Source organism: Cynocephalus volans, chromosome 10, assembly GCF_027409185.1.
Source record: "Cynocephalus volans isolate mCynVol1 chromosome 10, mCynVol1.pri, whole genome shotgun sequence".
In the NCBI taxonomy this organism is placed as follows: domain Eukaryota; kingdom Metazoa; phylum Chordata; class Mammalia; order Dermoptera; family Cynocephalidae; genus Cynocephalus; species Cynocephalus volans.
This window is the reverse complement of record NC_084469.1, coordinates 74,318,953-74,333,545: the sequence shown is the minus strand read 5'-3', so window position 1 is coordinate 74,333,545 and position 14,593 is coordinate 74,318,953. Positions and strand designations below refer to the sequence as shown.

The 14,593-nt window shown below is 44.6% G+C and overlaps 1 protein-coding gene across 1 annotated transcript; it reads left to right on the top strand.

The window, feature by feature from the left end:
• The first annotated feature begins 31 nt into the window (after nt 1-31).
• Nucleotides 32-14,463, top strand: COQ9 (coenzyme Q9). The gene is made up of 9 exons (XM_063111658.1): nt 32-115; nt 3,024-3,186; nt 4,295-4,430; nt 9,372-9,514; nt 9,799-9,883; nt 11,404-11,508; nt 12,780-12,935; nt 13,273-13,326; nt 13,778-14,463. Exons 1-9 carry the CDS (start codon nt 46-48, stop codon nt 13,811-13,813), a joined length of 948 nt encoding a protein of 315 aa, XP_062967728.1. The 5' UTR covers nt 32-45; the 3' UTR covers nt 13,814-14,463.
• The last annotated feature ends 130 nt before the right edge of the window (nt 14,464-14,593 follow it).

Genomic DNA, 14,593 nt, shown 5'->3' with positions numbered 1-14,593 from the left:
CCTCGCTCCGTGGTCTCTATGCTGGGCTACGTGCCCGCTTCCAAGATGGCGGCGGCGGTGTCCGGCGCGCTCGGCCGGGCGGGCTGGAGGCTCCTGCAGCTGCGGTGCCTGCCCGGTGAGGGGGCAGCCGGGCTGGGAAGCGGGGAAGAGCAGGAAGCGGGCGCGAGGACGGCCCGGGGCTGGGTGCGGGGCGGAAGAGGCCGTCGTCGCGGCCCGCTAGCAAGGTGAGGTGAAGGGCATCGGCACAGAATCGCCGGCGTCGCGGGCTCGAACGGGACGCCTGGCAGGCTTCGGTCTCCAGTCTCGAGCTGTGAGGGGCAAGAGCAGCTGGGCAGGGCCTGTCACCCCCATATCATGGAGTTAACGGAGTCTCAGAGAGGGCTGGGAGTGCCCAAGCTCGTACAGCCCGTCCGTCCGTGGCAGAACTGGCAGTCGCGGACCATTTCTCAACTCCGTTGCCAAGTCCTTGGGCCAGGACCCTGGAAATGGCCGTAGAGAGCACCTAGTCCGTTGTTTCCCCATAGTCAGTCATTTCCCCATCACGTCACTGTTCTCTTAACACCTTTAATGTTAATTTTCTTAACACCTTTGCTGCTACATGCTCTGTATTTTAATTTCTACATCTTAGTTGAAGAGGAAACTTTATAGCACTACCGTACATGGAAAATCAGTATCACCGTCCAGAAGTAGGTCGTACCCATTGACATATTAACATAAATATAAAGCTAATGAAATACTCTCTTGTATTTCACCTAAAATCTCCTTATGAACCACGGTGGTTCCACAGTCATATTTTGGGACCCACCCCTTCCATTTCAAAGTTTTATGTATATTTGCATCATTTTCTTCTGTACATACACTAAAATACTGATATTTTTACACATACTGTTCTATGTTTCTTCTGAGATCGTTGTTCCCTGAATCATTCCCTAGATTTTTTTTATAAATGCCTTTTTGCTGTTTTTATACAAAATTCCAAACTAAAGTATGTTTAGTAAAAGTAATGCCTGTGACCCAGCAGATCCATTCTTAGGTATTTACCCAAGAGAAATGAAAGCATGTGTCAACAAAAAGGTTTGTACAAGTGTATTCATAGCAATTTTATTTACAATAGCCAAACACTGAAACAGCCTAATACTACTTGGTAATAAAAACTAAAGATCTGGGCTGGCGGGTTAGTTCAGTAGGTTAGTGTGGCGGTATAACACCAAGTCAAGTGTTCAGGGTCCCATACTGGCCAGCTGCCAAAACAAACAAATATCCCCCCCCCCCCAAAAAAAAAAAAAACCCAAGAAATCTTAAGATCTGTTGCGGATAAACAAAGCTGGACACTAGTTAAAGTGGTAAAGACAGTTTTTAGTCAGTTGTAACTTGTAATAGGGAAAAGAGTCCAGAACTCAACCTTAAGTTCAGCTTGTGCAGAAGTGACTGGATGCTTTAAAAGAAGAATGAGGAAATAGGGAGGAGGGCAAGTGGGGGCTCAGTAGAATCAGGAAAGTGAAAGATTGCAAAGGGTTCTTATAAATGCAGTTAGGCCAGCCGTATCTGCTAGCTGGCAATTATTGAAGTTAGGATTCTATCTTCCCATGGGGAGACAGTGCTCTATCCTCAGGTGTTGGCTGGGGTAAAGTTTTTTGACACCCTTAAGTTTTCTCAGGCAGACACTTTAAAGAGGGCTAGGGTCATGTTAGGGCTTTGGCGTTGAGCAAAACCGTGTTAGTGTGTTCACCTCTTTATAGGCCTAGGTTGAGGCCTAGTTAAGAAGAGGGCTCAGGAGCCTGGCTAGAATGTGGTTAAGGAGAGAATCTTTGTCAGATCTACTGATTTACTCAAAAATATGCTAATTGAAAGAAGGCTTACAGAAAAAAGTGCATTTAGATGAAATCCTAGGACAGGCAGAACTTAGACAAGCAAAAACTAATCTAGAGTTAAAAATTGAGGGGCTGGCCCCGTGGCGCACTCGGGAGAGTGCAGCGCTTGGGAGCGCAGCGGCGCTTCCGCTGCTGGTTCGGATCCTATATAGGAATGTGCGGGCGACACCAAGCCAAGAGTTGCGATCCCCTTACCGGTCACAAAAAGACAAACAACAACAACAAAAAATTGAGAACAGTATGGATGGGGAAAGACTGAAAGGGTGTGAGGGAACTTTCTGGGTTGATGGTAATGTTCTCTGTCTAGATAGGGTTCAGGTTATGCAAGTGTATACATTTGTCAAAACTCATTAAGGTTTGCACATTTCATTGTATATAGATGGCACCTCAATAAAAGAACAGTATACATTGTTAATGATATGCATGCTAAAATGTTTAGAGATGAAGAATACTGAGATCTGTAACAAATGCATCAAAAATCAAGATGGATGAATGAAGAGCATGATAGATACATGTGTAAAACCTAGTGGTGGATATACAAGTGTTCATTCTACAGTTTGTTCAATAAAATGTTGGGAAAGAAGAATGTAGTATGAGTTTATGCTTAGGAAACACACTACTGATCTTTCCTAAAGTAAGTGGGGAGTTGCAGGTATTGCAGATGAGAAAGCAGATAGAGATTAGTGACTGTTCCAGAGATACCATAAAAGCACTGGGGGAGTCAGTACCGAGACCCAATTCCTACTTTAGTGCTCTTGCCATAATATGTAACCTTTTCAAATCACTTTCACTTTTTGTTTGGGCCTTACAACACTTCTTTTGAGAAAGTAGAGAATATTGCTCTAAATTTGCAGATTTCAAAATCTGCACATTGGGGTGACATGATTTGCCCATTACCACGTAACTAACAGATGGTAGAAACAGATCAAGAAGCCAGGTAGGTCTTCTGTTTCCTGGCCACCACTTTTGCTACTACATCATGTCCCAAGGTTTCCAGTTTACCCAAGATTTTTCTGTGGAACCCAACATTTGAATAAGTGGTTCTGGAGGAGTCTCTGCCTTACTATTCCTCCTCCGTGTCTGTATTACCACGCTGGGTCTCAAGGGTCTCTGGTAAGTGTCCCTGACTGACCAGCCTAGTTTCTATTTCAGTGTCTTGTTGCCGACTACTGGTGCCACGTGCCTTCCATGCTTCAGCTGTGAGGCTGAGGTCTTCAGATGAGCAGAAGCAGCAACCTCCCCCCTCTTTTTCTCAGCATTCTGAGACACAGGGGGCAGCAAAACCCAATCCAGAGTCTTCTCATTCATTCCCCAGGTAGGCCCCAGAACCCCAATCCACCCATTTCTGGCCTTTGCATGTTTGGGTATGTCTTTTCCTCCTCCACTTCCTCCCTTCTCTCTATCCTCCTCTTCACCTTCCATCATTAACAAGGATATCTTTGAAAAGACCATTGTTTTTATAAAAATGGTCCCTATACATTCTAAAACATCTAGACAATGCAGAGTTCACAAAAATCAAGCAGAAATTATCCAAAATCACAGAGATAACTCTGCTAACATTTTTGTGTATCTTTTTAGATGTTTCTGTAAGCATATTTCATATGTAAGTCTGTGTATATAATAAATGATTAATTACATTATACATGCTATTCCAGAATGTGTTTTTTCACTCAAAAGTCCATTCTGATGTCTTCACAGTTTACATTATTTTAATGGTTGTATAACATTCCAGCAAATGACTGTACTAAAATTTATTTAATCTGTCTTTTATTGATAGATATTTAAGTTTCTTTAACTGGTATGAAAAATAATGTAATAAAGTATATGAATCACCCCTTTGAAGTGGGAGCATTGGGTCAAAGTATGTGTACATTTAAAGTTTTGTTACATATGTGGGGCCAAATTGCCCTCCAGAAAGGTAATAATAATTTACATTTCCATTAGATTTTTTTTTTAATCTTGCCATAGAAAAGTTTCTCTAGATCTGAAATTAGAGGGTTCCTCATCATTTTTTCTGGTTTCCTAATTATTTTTCATTTGAATTTGACAGGTATTTTTTGAGGATCTACTATGTGCCAGGCCATGTGAATAATATAACTATTGCCCCTGCCCTCATGAAGTTACAGTCTAGTGCAAATATAAATAAAGAACACAGTGTGCTAAGGACTCTAAACTGGGTAATCCAGGGGGTTGTGGGAACATTGCTTTCATGTCACATGACCTCAACTCACTGGATCCCTTCTCATGGGAGGGGGAGGATGATATAATATTTACTCTGTTGGCATCAAAACATTGATACTGACACAAAAATAAAAAGTAAATGTCCTCCCAACATATACTTAGAGGAGACCCAGAGCTACTGGTTTCCGGTCAGGCAGTAGGCAGTGAGATGAAGCGTGCTGGTCGGTCTTCCCACTTCTCAGGTATACAGACCAGGGTGGCGAGGAAGAAGAGGACTATGAGAGTGAGGAGCAGCTACAGCACCGCATCCTGACGGCAGCCCTGGGGTTTGTGCCCGCCCATGGGTGGACTGCAGAGGCGATTGCAGAAGGAGCCCAGGTGTGTATAGGGGAGGTCAGGGCAGCCTGACCAGCATTGGCCAGGAGGGATTCCCATCAGGCAGAACAGAGGGCCTCCTGCCTTTTTCCTGCCCTGTTCGGAGCCCCGCACAGCTATAAGATATTCTGGGGTTTTTTTGGGTTTTTTTCCTAATAGGGTAGAAATGGCTTTATTTTTTAATTAGAAAAAGAATGTACCATAGAGTTGGTTTTTGAGAGTTACACTCTAAAGACAGTCTGTTAGGCAAGAATTATTGGAGATCAAAACTACCATATTTTCTTGACTCTAAGATGCCATCGATTGTAAGAAGCACCATTTTATGCATCCATAAAAAAGAAAAAATGCTGCTTATTAAACGGTGACAAATTATCAATTCTATGATTCACATGGATTTTTTAAAATGAAAAAAAGTATGTGCATCTTAGAATTAATGAAATATATGGTGTTTGAAAACCCTCAAGAAGGTACCACTTTGGAGACCAACACACCTTATTTTTCTCAGTAAGTCTAATAGCATTTCCTCATGCATTAAAACAGACTTCTGCTTCAGATTAAGCAGTAGGCTCATGTTTAGGTCATGTTGTACAGAACCACCCACTATAGCCAGATACCACCCTACAAGAGGTCTATAAGAACAGAGACTGAGGAAATTTCAGAGTCACCTCTCCCATCCCACAAACTTAAATGTAACTGTATTTCCTTGTCTTCTCTCACTCTTTCCCGAGAGCACATATGGTAACAGAAATCATATAGGTGAAATGTGTGTACTTATGACTCCACTGTATACTCATTGTGAAAACTTTGAACAATATAGATATACAAAATAATGTAAAAATCATCTGTGATCACACCAAATATCCTATCAACATTTTAATGCCTATTTTTTCACATTTTAAAAAAACCTTATTAATCGTTCATTATTTAAATATTTATTGAACAAATAGTGTGCACTAGGCACTGTGCTAGGTCCTAGGGACATGACAGTGGCCACAGTGGACATGGTGCCTACCCTTGTTGAGCTTCCAGTCTAGTGACATTGATTAAACATATACACTTAGAAAATGTGATAAGTGCTACCAAGAAAAGGTGCTATTGGGACATAAAATGGAGGGGCCTGATCTAATATGGGGTGAGGTGGAAGGATCATCAGAAAAAGCTTTTGAACTGAGAACTGAGGGATGAGTAGGCTTTACTTGGTGGTAGTGGGGCAGATGGGGAGGAGCAGGTAGATAGAAAAACGGCATGTGCAAAGTTGGAAGAAGCATGCTACGTTAGAAGAATCAAAGAGAACCATCATGCAGAGGGTGAAGGAAGAGAGACTTGAAATGAGCAAAGACTGGAGAAAGGTCAGTTGAGACCATATCAGGCAAGTCCCTAAAGGTCATGTTAAGAAGGTAGGCTTTTATTCTAAGGATAATTGAAGATAGAGGATTAAATTTGGCATTTCAAAATGCTCATTTTAACTGCTGGATGAAAAATGGATTGGAAGCAGAGAGGGTCATCGTGGGCTGCTGCCAGTCATCCAGGAAGGATGAGGCTGTGTGGCCTAGAGTGATGGCAGTAAACTAGAGACAAATGGGTAGGTTTGGTGATAGGTTGGACATGGGAAGGAGTCACAAGATGGCACCAAAGTTGCCAGTTTGCACGTGTATGTACATGGTGGTGTCGTTTTCTAAGATTAGGGCCATTGGAAGAGGACCGGGTTTGGGGAAGGATCATGGATATAGTCTTGATCTTTGTTGAGTATGACGGGGTCTTTGAGTCAACCAAGTGGAGTCATCAAGCATAGAGGTCTGTAACTTGTGGAGATAACTGGACTAGAGATGTGCATTTCAGCATTATGAGTTTATATAAGTGAAGATTGAACTATGGAAGTGAATGAGATTGCCCAGGGCATGCATATAATGTGATAAGGGAGAGGAGTCTAGATCCTCAAGGAACTTTGACATTTAAGAGTAGGGTGACATTTAAGAACAGGATGAACTGTCAGAGAAGTCTGTTAGAGCATCTTGATATGGTAGGCAAAGCAGAAGAGTGTGGGTAGCCAAAAGGATGTTGGTTACTGTAGCAGCAGCCATTTGGGGGGTCAGAAATCAGTGGGAGTGGGTCGAGGCATGAGTAGAAAGTAGAGAAGCAGAAAGGCATTTGGCTGTGAAAGGTAGAAGAGCTAGGGTGTACCAAGGAGGAGAAATGGGATGGAAGTTTGCACATGATTGAACACTCATGGGAAGAATACAGAAACAAGCGTAAGGGTGAAGATACAAGAGAAAACAAGCAAAACCAAAATTATGAGGTTCATTGAAGGAGAGAATTATGGGATCTGGAAAACAGATGGAAGGGACTGGCCTTAGATGTATTAGGTGCAAAGTTGGAGAAGACAGCTGTAGGTTTAGTTCTAGAAAAGCAAGAAGGGAGTTCCCAGGGGATGGCTTCTGTTTTTTTCTGTGAAGTAGGAGTGGTTGCCACATGAACCTTAGGTTGGGAAAGGTGGGAGGAGACAAAGGTTTGAGGGTCCTGAGAAGGTTTGAAAGAGTCATTGCAGAAGGTGGTAGAACAAGTAGAGGAAGAAAATGTGTTTGGAAAAATCAGAATACGCTGAATATTCTATAGTTAATCAACTTTTTCACTTTGTATTCATAGTGGCTGCATACCTATTGTATTTACTTTAACCTCAGTTGAAAAACAATTGGGTTATTTCCAATTTTTTAGTATCGTAAACCTATATGTACAACATATTTGAGTACACTTCTGATTAGTTTCTTTAGGACAAATTCCAAGAAGTGGAATTACTCTTTCAGAGAGTGTATTGGTCAGGGTTCAGTCAGGAGACAGAAACCGCACAAGTTATTAGAATAAGGAGAATTTAATACAAAGAATTATAACCAGGTATAAAGATAAAAAGAACACTCTGAGGTATTATGGAGGTAGCAACTGCAGGAAACAGCTCCATCCCCTGGGCTAAGGGAACAAAGGGAAGAGTTGGAATTATTAAAACTAGAAAATGAAAGGAGAGACCCCATGTAGTAGAGACTTTGACCTCTGAGGGGGAGGTGCTACTCAGCTAGCGCTGGTGTCTCTAAGCTTGGAGGAAGGGTCCCTTGGGGCTGGCACATGACCAGGGGATGGGGGGAAAGGATGGTGGTTTGATGAAACTAGTTCTGCAAGTGTTGGGAAAACTGCATACTTTGGGAGGCAACTGCTGCTGCCAGGGTGAAGAAGTATTGCTGGGATGTTGCTCACTGGAACCACAAGCAGACAGGCAGTAAACAGGAAGGAGCGAGTCCCTTCCTCCTCCAGCCTTGTAGACTTCCTCTAGCGGCCCTATCGGTAGGACCTAACAGGGAACCAGAAATGTGATTTTCAGAGCACTGGCTCCTGTCTCACAAAGCTGGGTCCAGAATGGCAGGTTTGGAGCTGAGAGGCAATAACTGGCCCAGAAAAATATGTATATTTTTGAGGTTCTTGTTATATACATATCAGAGGCAGTCTAGCCTCATGGTTAAGAGCTTTAATTAAGCCTCAGTTTTCTCATCTGTAAAATGTGGATGATAATACCACCCACCTGTAGAGCTGTTGTGATGATGCGGTGAAGCCGTGTATGCAATGTGCTTAGCAAGTTACCTGGCGCATAGTAAGCAGACAATCACTGTTAGAATTGATGCTGCTGCAGGGCCGGCCCATGGCTCACTCGGTAGAGTGCGGTGCTGATAACACCAAGGCCACGGGTTCGGATCCTATATAGGGATGGCCGATTTGCTCACTGGCTGAGTGTGGTGCTGACAACACCAAGCCAAGGGTTGAGATCCCCTTACCGGTCATCTTTTAAAAAAAAAAAAAAAAAAAGAATTGATGCTGCTGCAACTCTGCTATTATGCCACATTGTTGTCTTCTTTTTTATTTTTATTATTATTATTATTTTTTTTTTAAAAGATGACCAGTAAGGGGATCTTAACCCTTGACTTGGTGTTATCAGGACCATGCTCACCCAGTGAGCTAACCGGCCATCCCTATATAGGGATCCAAACCCGGGGCCTTGGTGTTATCAGCACCACACTCTCCCAAGTGAGCCACGGGCTGGCCTGCCACATTGTCTTCTATAGAGGTGGTTTCTCCACTCTCAACAGTAGGAGTTTATATTCAATATTTTCTTGTTCCTTTCCTGCCCTCTGTCCCTGCTGCTGTCAGGGTTCTGCCTTCAGTAGATGCTCAATGACTGCTGTATATCACGAATAGCAAAGGGTTTTCATGACTTTGTTAACTCCTTTACAACTCATTTAAAAAGTTTTGTTGTGTTAAACAACTGAGAAACCCAATTTCCAAGAGACTTAGGTTAAGTGAATTGGTCAGGAAGGGAGTTATGAATGCTCTTCTCAAGCCCCTTTCTATATCAGTGAGGACTCCAGGTTACAAGTGCCAGAGCTCAACTCTAACTGGCTTCAGCTAGAAAGGGAATATTTTGGCTCATTTAATAACAGTCAAGTCTGGAAGTAGCTCTGCTGCAGTGTTCTTAGACTGTGCTGCAGGGAATTGTCTTTCCATTATCTCTGCTTTGCACTATGAGCTTCCTTCTCAGCAGGGACTTCCCATGCACAACTAAAAATGCTTTATCAGCCCCAGTGGAAAGAGAGCACCTCTTTCCCATCAGTGCTGCAAGAGCCCTAAAGTAGACTCTTAAGACTTGGATTTGGTCACATGCCCATCCCCGAGCTAGTCACTGTGAACTTCAGTTATCCAAGTCTGGATTCCATGCTTTGTGTACACATCAAGGGGCTTGATGGAGTGTAGAGGGACTGGTAGTGGTCAGCTACATGGACCCATGTGAAGACTGGGGTGTCCCAATGACAATCAAGCTGCCAGTACTAGAAGAGGCACTAGTGATAAACAGGCAGCAAATATCCACTGCATTTGTCCACCACTTTTCTGTTTTCTCTTTTTTTGTAGTCTCTGGGTCTCTCCAGTGCAGCAGCCACCATGTTTGGGAATGATGGTAGTGAGCTGATACTGCATTTTGTGACCCAGTGCAATGCTCAGCTCAGCCGTCTTCTGGAAGAAGAGCAGAAGCTGGTACAGCTGGGCCAGGCAGAGTAAGTACTATGGCATTATTGCTCAGGGTGGCAGCCGAGAATCAAGGGACTCAGGCCCCACCACCTGTCTCTGGGATGTCAATCCAAGCAGAGCCAAACGAGAGTAGCATTGAGTAACCCTGCCATTTTGATGGTCCTGAAACCCAGCAGCCTCCCTCTGACAGCTGTAGTCAGGCCAGCGTCAGGAGCTGGTGGGACCCTCCTTCCTAGGGCTGAGTAAACCATGTAGCACCAAGCCCCTATCTTTGAACCAGAGACACACTGTTTTCTTTTCCCTCTTCCAGGAAGAGGAAGACAGACCAGTTCCTGAGGGATGCAGTGGAAACCAGACTGAGAATGCTGATTCCGTACATTGAGCACTGGCCCCGGGTACAAAGTCCATATCCAGGCCCCAAAGCAACAATAATATTAATATTATAATTCTCAGCACCTTTCACTCAGAAGACTGTGCACACTGTTCAAAAGTTAGCTCATTAATCTTCTCCATAAACCCAAGAATACTTAGGACACTTAGTAGAGCTCAGCTTTCAAACTTGGGAATGCCAGAGAGAGAGTAACTGAACCATCTGTGTCTCAATTCTTGGAAGTATGAGTGGCCTGGGTTCTAGATCACAACCTGGCTGGGTCCTAGTGGCCCCAGTGTGCCACCAGGTCTTCAATGAGGAGGAATCCATAAAGAAGGTTAGAAAAGTCAGAAGATTGTATTGACCATCTTCACTTCAATAATAGCCCTGTCATGATTCAGATCTCAAGGACTAGGGCTTCTTGTCAGATTGTCAGTGTGATGCTTGGGGGTTGTACTATTCATTCAAAGGGCTTTTCCCCTTTTCTGAAAGCTTCCTTTTTCTTCTCTTTCAAAGCATGTCAGAGTGTGGGCCATTCTCTGAGTTAAGAGGGTATAGAGTCACAACACATCAGAAATTAGAGGGACTCAGACATTTCATGTCTTCTGCCCAGCTGGAAGACTCTTGAGCATAATTTCAGTCATTCAGTCAACTGCCATTTGAACACCTGTAGTGCCCTTAACCCCAGGTGGGGTGTGAAGGGAGTACAGCTGAGAGTCAAGTCCTGTCCCCTGTCTGTGCTTGCCACTCTTGATTTTCAGACCCCAGCCCTGACTCATTCCACGTTGCAGTTAAAGCAGTGGAAGCGTATGTGTTAGGTCCTCAGCTACCTTCCTGTTTCAGCACAGCATTTCCTTCTGGGCTGCTTTGCTAAGAGAAAACTTTCCAGCCAATCTAGGGCCTCTCTGACCAGCTCCCCCAGGCCACAGCCAATGGATTTTTGAGTTGGTAAAGTGGCAAGAGCTTATCCTATCAGGCCAGGAGGAGCTGATGTCTGCTAATGGAGGAGTCTCCTGTTTGTGCCGTCACTTATGTTATTTGAAGCATTTTTTGTTTCAGGAAACAGAAATCAACTTGAGTGAAGCAAAAAAACAGGGAGGAATCTACTGTGGTACTGCAGTGGTGCACCAAGGGCAGGCATGCTACTGGGCCCTGGGAATGGCCTAGAATTTGGCTCTGGAAACCACCCCCTAACTCCCTTCCTATCTCTGCTTCCTCTGTGTGACAGAATGGGGTACCCTCCGCCATCCTGCTCTCTGTCCTTTTGGAAAGACTAGTCTTGATCCTCTGGCTGTGTGCATTCCCAATTCCAGATGCTACGGATGGAGAATTTGACCGGGCCAGCTTAGGACAGGAATATGCCCCTGGCTCCCCACAGCTGTAGTCAGCGTTGTTAGTTGCCAGGAGCTCACACTGGTGGGTGGAGATGGTGGGTCTCAGAGAATGGCAGGCCCCTCGTACACCTCTGTGGAGGTGAGACTCTGGCCACCTGTGTACCGTTGCTACCTGTGTGCAGTATCTACTCCTCTGTCTTTCTCTCCTCAGGCCTTGAGCATTCTCATGCTCCCTCACAACATCCCGCCCAGCCTGAGCCTGCTCACCAGCATGGTGGATGACATGTGGCATTATGCTGGGGACCAGTCCACTGATGTGAGTGCTTTCTGCAGGCCCACAGGATACTGGGAAGGGCTTAGGTTAAGCATTTCTTCAAGAAGTTTGTGAAATTCCTTTGATCACAAGTCCCTTCAGGGGCCTGCAACATTATTCCCATGTAAGGTATGAGGAAGTTTTCTCAATAAGCCAAAGTGGAATCTAGGTCATCTTTATTCGGGGACCAGCATTCTAGCCACAAACCAGTGATTATTCCTTCTGACCTACAGTGGTCACACAGGCATCAGAGGGTCTTGTGATTGGGCTGTCCTTTTCTAACCATTTCTCCATCACTCTCCGAAGTCGTAGATTCTGCAGAATTCCTTAGTGGGTGTGTTTCCTGAGTCTAATTTCAAAAAAAGAAAAAAAAAAAAAAAGAATGCCATGGAGATGCCCATTGCTTTAAAAAGAAACTCCCTTCCCCAGCCCATCATGGCCTACTTTGCTAAGAGATCAATAATCTCCTTTAAATAGGCACCAGGAAAGAATCTGACTTGTTAATGCTGTCATATTTCTAGAAGGGAATTAAAAAAAAAAAAAAAAGTTCACCTTTATAAAATTCATAAAAGAAATTAAAACGTGTTGTTACTTTGTCGAATCCAGGATGAGGAGACACAGAGACACTCCCACCACAGTTATAACAAAGTGTTTTAATAAACTTTCCCCACGTGGGAATATACCACCAACAGAGATAGTAGGAAAATGAAATTAGAAACAAAAAATTAACAGAATAAAACACCAAGCAGCTTAGCTGGTCCTCTGAAGAGCAGTTTGTCAGGACAGTCAGAAGTCGCTGAAGGACTTGAACTCTCAGCTTTACTCAGGTTTGTAATCTGTCCATGATCCTGTCCCAGCCCCCCTTTATTGATGAGCACAGCAAGGTTTTGTTGTAACTAGCTGATTACAGAGTCTACTGGGGACTTAGATGTCCCAAGACTTAGTCTTTTCACCAGCAGTTCCAAAATTGGTTGGATGTAATCAAATCACCTGGGATACTTATTCCTGATTCCTGATTCCTGGTGCTTAATTCAGGCTCACTGGCTCTAAATTCTAAGATGTTGGGCCCAGGACCTTGCATTTTTAATTTCCCAGGTAATTCTGATGCTCAGCCAATTTGGGACAGTAGTGTTGTCCAGAGGGCCATTTGTATCTGTGAGGAAGAGAAGAAATCAGGAGAGAGCCCAGGAGTCCCCATGGTCTCGAGTGGGAACCACTCCAAATGTCCCCCAGCAGTAGTGGTAACCCACCTTCCTGTGTGGGTTTCTTGGCAGTTTAACTGGTACACCCGCCGAGCAGTGCTGGCTGGCATCTACAACACAACAGAACTGGTGATGATGCAGGACTCGTCCCCAGACTTTGAGGACACTTGGCGCTTCTTGGAAAACCGGATTAAGGATGCAATGAACATGGGCCACACTGCCAAGCAGGTAGTTGAGGCTTAGTCATTTGGGAACCCTCCTCAGTAGGAATACCCATCCTCCTCAGGCCGTAGCGGATCACCTGGCTTCTCCTGTTCCTTTTTGGCCTCAGCTGACCGTGTTATAGGCCTTCCCAGGGAGCCTGACAGGTTGTTCCTCATGCCAGCCCTTCCCCTGGAGCCATGCTTTGCCCACTGGTGATTGTGTTGTCCATGAGCTCTTCTTCCAGTACACAGGACCCTCTTCACTCCACTGGTGGGGGCTCATAGGCCTCCTGATTGGTCCTACTTGTCCTACCTTTGAGTTTGTGTTTGGGGGCTTAAGGGAATTTGATTCTGATTGCTAGGTAAAGTCCACTGGAGAGGCACTGGTGCAAGGACTCATGGGTGCTGCGGTGACGGTGAGTACTGCCTGGTTCATTCCTGCCCACCCCCTATTTCACTCTGGCCCTGTGATACTTACATCATGTGTCACTGACCCAACATCATTTTGCAGCCTTAAACTGAAAAGCTAATAATAAGACTGACACTGGCTCAGCCCCAGTGTCATGAGTCCAAATACCCCACCTCTTTATTTTTTACTGACATCAAAAAACATCTCTGGGGGGCTGGCTGGTTAGATCACTTGGGAGAGTGTCGTGCTGGTAACACCAAGGTCAAGGGTCCAGATCCCCTTACTGGCCAGCCACCAAAAACAAACAAATGAAAAAACCATCATTGACTCCCTGGACCTGGGTATGTCAAGTCTCTATCATAGCCATGTGTGCCCCATTGAATTCCTGATCTTTACCATTCAAGTCCTAGAGGCAGGGAAAGTCTTCACCACTCTCTCTGTTTCCATCCCTGTATCAGCTCAAGAACTTGACAGGTCTAAACCAGCGCCGGTGAGAGGAAGGGGTGGATGAAAACGAGCAGATAGATTGAAAGGGCTTTGAAAAGTATGAAGTGCCATGCACGTAACAGGGTGTTAATGAGAACAAACTGAGACTCCTGAGTCATTACCACAACCACTTGGAAGCCACAGGGCACTTGATAACATGGTTCTGGCTTAGGATTGGGCCACTTCTTCAGTTCCTAATGCCAGGCCAAGCCTCCAGATGTCTTTCCACATTGCGATTGGAAAATGAGACTGCTGTCCAAGCATTCAAGCCACAGAAACCCAGCATGTTCCTGTCATGGTCTCACAGTCACCTTGATCATGTCTTAACCTTAGAAATGCTCTTGGGTTCCTAAGCCAGAGTCAAAGTAGCCAAAGCTACTGCAAGGTGTCACCTCATCCCCAGCACAGCACAGACATGAGCACACAGAGGTGATCCTTGCAGCTCCTTCCCTCTCAGCTGTCCTGAGATGCTGCTCCTGGGAACCCTCTCAGAAAGCTGTCTCACCTGAGACAGGTGCCTGCTGGACAGTGATGCTTCCGTTTGGCGAAAGGTGTGATCCCAGTCCTGGTGTCACATTTCACCAGCATGTGTTGTCGGATTATTAGTGTATTTAGAGTTCTGTAAAATAAATAAATAAATAAATATGGTTGAAGCAGTTTCCTGTTGTGTAATTAGTTCCCATGTAGACCATGATAAGTTTCCAAGACCCCAGAGGGAGACAGCAGTGTTGTAGAAAAGCTTGATGCTAACTGCCAGGAGACCTGAATTCTGGCCCTGGTGCTGCCTA

Bases quoted from the DNA above. Each gene is read 5' to 3' on its own strand.
- COQ9 (XM_063111658.1), top strand. From the start codon at position 46: ATGGCGGCGGCGGTGTCCGGCGCGCTCGGCCGGGCGGGCTGGAGGCTC. The intron at 9,515-9,798 runs GTAAGTACTATG...TCCCTCTTCCAG, and splicing joins GTACAGCTGGGCCAGGCAGA to GAAGAGGAAGACAGACCAGT. The intron at 12,936-13,272 runs GTAGTTGAGGCT...TCTGATTGCTAG, and splicing joins TGGGCCACACTGCCAAGCAG to GTAAAGTCCACTGGAGAGGC.